This window comes from Hippoglossus stenolepis, chromosome 23, assembly GCF_022539355.2.
Source record: "Hippoglossus stenolepis isolate QCI-W04-F060 chromosome 23, HSTE1.2, whole genome shotgun sequence".
Lineage (NCBI taxonomy): Eukaryota > Metazoa > Chordata > Actinopteri > Pleuronectiformes > Pleuronectidae > Hippoglossus > Hippoglossus stenolepis.
The window spans coordinates 14,586,572-14,593,431 of NC_061505.1; the positions used below are offsets into that span (position 1 = coordinate 14,586,572).

At 40.1% G+C, this 6,860-nt stretch overlaps 1 protein-coding gene across 1 annotated transcript; it reads left to right on the plus strand.

The window, feature by feature from the left end:
- Positions 1-1,320: 1,320 nt before the first annotated feature.
- LOC118102221 (C-type lectin lectoxin-Phi1) lies at positions 1,321-4,415 on the plus strand. The gene is made up of 4 exons (XM_047338998.1): positions 1,321-1,453; positions 1,556-1,930; positions 2,045-2,209; positions 4,300-4,415. Exons 1-4 carry the CDS (start codon positions 1,417-1,419, stop codon positions 4,413-4,415), a joined length of 693 nt encoding a protein of 230 aa, XP_047194954.1. The 5' UTR covers positions 1,321-1,416.
- Positions 4,416-6,860: the final 2,445 nt, after the last annotated feature.

Sequence of the window (6,860 nt, forward strand, 5' to 3'; positions counted from 1 at the left end):
ATATGCAACTGCACCACTACATCTCACCAAATTCTACACACTGAATCTTTAAATGTACATCTTACTGAATCAGGAATTGGACATGGATGTTTGATATATCATTGGCCCCTCTGTATAAATTGTGGCCCCTGATTTATGAAAATACTACACCAGCCTCTGGAGAACAACCCCCCAAGCTAGCTTGTCCTTAATATTGAACTCATTACTTTTCTCTTCTGGACAGTCTGACAGGTCTTGACCATGACCTGACAGACATATTCAGCAAGAAGTGACCACACTGAAAGACATGTTGGTCTAATGTTTAATGTGTATTGTTCCTTTGTCAAATTCTGTACGAAGCTTCATTTGGACTCAGAGATGAACTGAAACGATGTTGGTGATTAAAGGTAAAATGTCAAGGTCACGGTGACCTCATGTTCTTGTGAATGTGATATATCACAAACACCTTCAGGGAATTTTTTACATCCAACACAAATATTCACTTCAAGGATGATTTGATTACAACTGAAAGTAGTTCAAGGTCATCGACTTCACAAAAAGCCTTTTTTGCCTCGTTAATGTCACGTTTGTTGTATAACTGGACACAAATGCTGCCAAAGAAACAGAATAAAACAAGAAGTGCAGGGAAAAATACTTAATCAACAAATTAAATTGCTCACACTTAGAAGGCTGGTAAGAGAACTCAGGTGATCCAAGAGCTGAAACTCAAAACAGAGACACAGGAGCTGGACTGAACAGAACCAAAGTGAAGAGACGACCTGACACAGACTAAACTGAGGCGAGGGACACACAAGGAAGGGGAAGATTAAAATACAGAGTACAAATCCAAAAACACAAATATACAAAAACAAAGAGAGAGAGAGAGAGAGAGAGAGAGAGAGAGAGAGAGAGAGAGACCAGGAACTATTCTCAGACTGGTTGTTACAATGAAAATAATTAATAGATGATAGCAGTATAATAATAATATTATTATTATTAATAATAGTAATTTATTTTTCTTCTCTTTTCATCCTTGTTTTCATCTGATCTACATATTGGATGGAATTAGAGGTGATCACAACATTAATAGATAAACATTTCAAACTTCCCTGTCACAGAGGTATCATTGGATCCACGGTGTGAGCAAGACAAACAGACATTCATTCACTCACCACCTGCACAGGGGTGGAGGCAGAGACCAGTCATGGTCAGATACGATCAGAACTATCTGCATAGTGAGAGGCCTCCAGAGATAAATGAGAAAAATGTTGTTGTTTGCATATTTGCCTTTTTGCATAAAGAGTTCAACAGAACACTGACTATTTTCAGTAGAAGAGGAGGAGCTGGTGTTACATTTCCCTAAATCTACACTAGAACTAGTTCAGTTTGGTGTTAGTGGTGAACACTGGCACAGACAGTCCACAGAGCAGCATCAGGATGGAAGGGATCTTCATTGGTGTCTTGTGTCTCTCAGGTCAGTGAGTTTCTCTGTTTGTATGATGTCTAACAGGAAATCTGAATATAGAGATTAATTTGAGTCCTCGTACATAACACAAATAACTGGTTTCATCCTCAGGGTGCCTCACCTTCTCCACATGCCTCCTCCATCAGTACCACTTTGTGTCTGATGCAAAGACTTGGACTGAAGCTCAGAGCTACTGCAGAGAGATGTACACAGACCTGGCCACTATTGAAAACACTGAAGAAATGAAGAAACTTAAAGACACAGTTTCCGCCGCTGGTCACAGCTCTAAGGTTTGGATTGGCCTGTACAGTCATATTGACTGGAAGTGGTCAGATGGGTTCACAGGGACTGGAGCTGAATATAGGAACTGGAAGTCTCCTGACCCATCCAATGTAGAAGCCAATGAGCTCTGTGTGATCCAGTTAAAGTCTGGAACATGGTATGATATTGACTGCCATAGGAAGAGTCCATTTGTCTGCTGCAATGGTAATGATGTGCTTTATATTGATCTTTACTATACAACATAATGTATAAGATATGATTTTGAAAAACGTTGTGTTATCTCAACAATCCCTCTTTTGTTCTCAAACTTAACTGCAGGAACATTAGAGGATTCTGACTTTGTGCTGGTGAATACAGCAAAGAATTGGTCTGAGGCTCAGAGGCACTGCAGAGAACACTACACAGATCTGGCCACTGTGAGGAACAACGCTGACAGAGACAAGATACGGAACTTGATGAAACATCTCGATTGGGCATCGATCGGTTTGTACAGAGATCCTCAGATTTACTGGTCCGACGGGAGTAACTACTCATTCAGCTCCTGGTATTGGGGTAACAACCCACTTGGCTCGATGAAAGTCGTATGTGGTGTTGCAGATTTGGAGGAGGGAGGAAACTGGAGGTTATTGTCCTGTGAAGAAAGAAAACCATTTGTCTGCTACAGCATCACATGTGAGAATCTTTTTTGTATTTTAGTGTTGCTTATTTTGTATTTGTGAGTTTTCCTACAGGCCTGATCAAACTGTCTTGTAGGTGTTGTGCCATAATGCATTAAACGTGATACCATGAAATGGTGTGCCTTTCGGCATTCAATAAATTTGGTTATCAAAATAAAATATTAAATATTAATATTCTATTATTAATATTAAATAATAACTTTAATTGATTAAAGTTACCTCGGAGCACTACCCTTCAAAGGAAGGGAAAAGATAGCCAATTTATTGAATAAATCTCATAAAAGTACTAACTACAAATTTGGAACTCTGATTAACAATTAAATTAATAACTATAACCAAAATTACCATATAGATAGTTAGCTAAGTTGAAGGATATGGAGTTCTTGACAGTGTAGAGGTTGGCAAAATTCACTTATGCAACATTAATGAAAAAACATTTGTGAAAGAAAAACATTTATTATGAATATAATAAAGTATAAAAACACAAATTACTAACGGTCTAATTGCTAAACAAAGATAGGTATGTGTGTATACATGTGTGTGTGTCTGTGTGAGTCAGCGTGCTTTCAAAATGGTCGCTGGCCAAAGAGATAACACCCGTCCCCCACCTATTGGAATGTTTACGACCTGTAGAGCTAATGAGGTGAAGAGTTATGCGTGTGTCTGTGTGTGTGCCAAATTAGACAAAGTTACTAGATTGGATGCAACGAAAGACTGTGAAGAGCATAACAGACTAACATTACTTTCTCAATAACTTGTACCCAAAATATCACAACACCACAAATCAAACCTATAAACCTCACACAGAATCGAATAAACAGTCTTGCTTAGCCTAGGGGGGGACATGCTACTTCAGGCTTTGACGGCACATGTAGGCCGAAGTGTGGTTTCACAAAAAAACATGCAAACCCAAAAACTCTGGGAAAAAAACACTCGCACGTTTTGTTATGGTTCCTCTAAGAAGCTGGTCAGCCCGCGATTCACTCACATGTGGCATTTGTCTGGATCGTTGGGACTGGGAGGCTGCAGCAGTTGCTCGGGCGCGACCGCTCGCTCTCCCATGCGTGAGCTGGAATTTGTGTCAACGCCACACAGCCAGCAGTGTGGAAGACTTCCGCAGTGTTCAGCACTACTGTACGCCGGGTTACAGTAGTTACGCCGGGTTAACACCGGACGCGGAAGCGCCGCTGCAAGGCAGCGCAGCGCCGTTCTCAAGCGCGCAGCCGCCTGGCTGTTCACACGGGACGTGCATTTCTCCGTGCTGGTCAGCCCCATAGACTGTATATATAAGGTCAGCCCGCGATTCTGCTTTCTCCGCTTGTTGTTGTACCCGTTGAATGTCGGGGTTCGGGGGTAAATGATGGTCTTCATAGCCCCCCCCCCCCCTCTCTTTCTCTCTCTGTCTATCTGCTTGTGTGCTTGTAGTGGATGGGCAGAGGGGGACATTTAATTATGTGATTGGGAAAATTAAAACTCCAGGACAACAGAAGGGGAATACAAAGTATGGGATGCATATTTGATAATTTATATCATATAAAATATGTAATTTATATCGTTTAAAATCATGGGGGGAGAGGGGGGAGGGGGGAGCTGGCTCATTAGCATTTAAAGGAACAGGCACTCAAAACAGGTCACTCTGTGGAGGGCTGTTTTATACAGGGTAAAAAGGGTGCTGTTTTAAATGATCCTTGTGGTATTTTGACCAAAGTATGTTACAGACATTTCATTAAGACCCCAAGGAACCATATCAACTTGTGGTAAAATGGGCATGCTATGTCCCCTTTAAACCAAAGATCTGACTAGTTCTATCTCCACAGGAATAACTGTAGGTTTCACTAAACTATACACCACATTAAACGTGTGTTTTGTTTCTCTCCTCGTTCTTTGTTTAAGCAGCAGTTAAGACGTTGGTGAAGGTGAGGGTGGAGCTACAGGACTCCTCTGTGGACCTGAATGACCCTTCTGTGAAAGAACAGATTCTGAAAGAGGCAAGTCTCCAAAATCCACCCTGAAACATGAACTCATTCATAGACCCTGGACAGATGTATTACAGAGTTTGACATCATCAAATAACCATGAAGTAGACGAGTGAATGTAAAAATACTCCAGTCACAGATGTTCTACAATGCAAAGCAGCCACACCAAAGGAAAGAAGAGTTATAATCATGTTGACTCCTTTAATTATTATTAGACTGATAATTCTTCCAGGTATTGCTTATGTAGATCTGCAGTTTTTGCTACGTGACGATCACAAAATACAAACATTCCAGCAGACAAATATCTTGGTAGCTGAGCAGTTACAGCTCCTGCCACGAAAGAGCAGTGTCCATGTAAATATCATCTTTCCAATAAAGACCAAAAATGCCTCAAAAGAAAATGTTACTTTGGGACGTGATGCTGTTTATGTGTCCAGAGCTGCAGGATTCAGACAAACAACAATTCTAATTCTAAATCTTCTCCTTTTACTTATTATTATTATTATATTATTATATTAATTATTATTGCTGCCATTAATAACATCTTTATATTAATAATTATCACTCTTATTGTTTGTCTGATGGTGCACAACTGTTCCTGGTCTCTCTCTATCCCCCCACTCCTCCAATCTCTCTCTTCTCTTCCCTCTTTTACACCCCCCTCTCCTTCTTGCCCACATTCAGTCTGGTTCTAGAAGTTTCTTCCAGGTAATGAGGGAGTTCTTTCTCCACAGTCTCCAAAGTGCTGCTCGTTGTGGGAACTGTTGGGTTTCTCTATACATTTTAAAGTCTTGACTTTCTATGTAAAGTTCCTTGAGATGATTTATATTATGATATATATGCTATATAAATAGAATTGAATTGACTAAAAACACATAACTCTTTGTCTTAGAGAGCGAAGGAATCTGTTCAAAGTATTTCAAATAGCTGCCATTTCTGTTTTTCAGTTCCAGGAAAGATTGAAGCAGAAAGGACTGAGTGGCGTCACCTTGAAGTGGAAAGAAAAGGCTGATGGGAATGTTTTCCACAAGGAGGTAAAAGGTTCTGACAAGAAAAAAAAGTCTGAGCTTTAATATTCAAATTCAACTTTTATTGCATGTGTTAATGTTTCATGTCTGCAGATATACACACCACTATCACTGTACGCAGTTAAACCATACCAATGAATGCTGTTGTAGAAAAACTAGCCTTTGTGTGCTTATATGCTTAAACTGTGCGTCTGTGTATGAAGAGCATCAGGAACTGTATGCAGCCCGGGAAGAATGTCTAATTAACACCAGACACAGGGAGAGTCTCCATCGGAAGGAAAATGTAATTAGTTGCTAGGCAGGTTAATAATGTTACAGCTGATTATGTCTTATACTAAGGGAATGACAAAGACCCAAAGCACAGGTCAAGCCCATGTAAAACAGATTACTGGCTGCAACTGTACGCTGAGACAGCACCATATATCCAGCATAAAGAAATGTAATCATGTATGCGCCCTTACTGGAATGATTGTTTTTTTAACCTATATTAAGTGTGTGGAAATGTAATCATTTAAAAAAAATGCAGATAGACATCGTCCGAATCTAATGGAGTCTTGAGACAGGACCTTCTAAATCGAGTAAGGCCTGAAACAGAGGCCTCCAAAACTCCAAGATTTATAATGGTGTCAAAGTTAGACCAACAACCACAACTTTAATACACCATTAGAATCGACCCATGACGTAACTGTAGGGGGAGACAAAGTCAACTTGGGAAAGTATGACACCAATCGGTTCGGGACGAATCAGACGTTTTTAACCAATAAGGAGGTGGAGAGATTCACCTCCTGATTGGTTGAACGGGCAACAGCAGAGACGAGGATGAGCATATAAGCAGAGGGTTTGAAGCTCAGTCTTCAGTTGGGTTCCGGAGCCAGCTCGGGTTTACAACTTGTCAAAGAATAAACTCTACTGCATTGAACTCTGACCATCTCCAGTGAATTCTTTTGACCAACTATTGAGACTCCAGTAATAGCAAAGTATACGTGTTGGAAAAGAAGTCTAAACTTAGCATCTGGTCCAGTATTAGACTTTTTATCTCCAACAATACATCCTGTAGAAGAGTCTGACCCTCATCATTAAAACTGTTATTTACACTTTATAAACAAATCCTTTGTTTTCTTACTCACAGGTTTGCAAAGGGGCAACAAATAACCACAGGTTTTTTAATTGTTTCTGAATAATGACTAAAGAAGTAGACTCACATTCATCCCATAAATTGACACTGATTAAGCTCAATGCTTTAGGAGACAGTCTCTAGCAGCTTTCTATTTGACTCTGCTGACCCTTAGGGGTAAGACCATAGACTGCAGTTGCAATGTATGCAGTTGCAGCCCCATTACCCCAACATTCCCAAAACAGGAATGTACACGCACACTGCATGTACAACACACACACACACACATAAAATATGTAAGGAGGAATTATGGTAAAAAATATTCACATGACAGTGGAA

Coding starts and splice junctions, on each gene's coding strand:
- LOC118102221 (XM_047338998.1), top strand. CDS start 1,417: ATGGAAGGGATCTTCATTGGTGTCTTGTGTCTCTCAG. Junction 1,931..2,044: donor TCCATTTGTCTGCTGCAATG/GTAATGATGTGC, acceptor ACTTAACTGCAG/GAACATTAGAGGATTCTGAC. Junction 2,210..4,299: donor TCTCGATTGGGCATCGATCG/GTTTGTACAGAG, acceptor TTGTTTAAGCAG/CAGTTAAGACGTTGGTGAAG.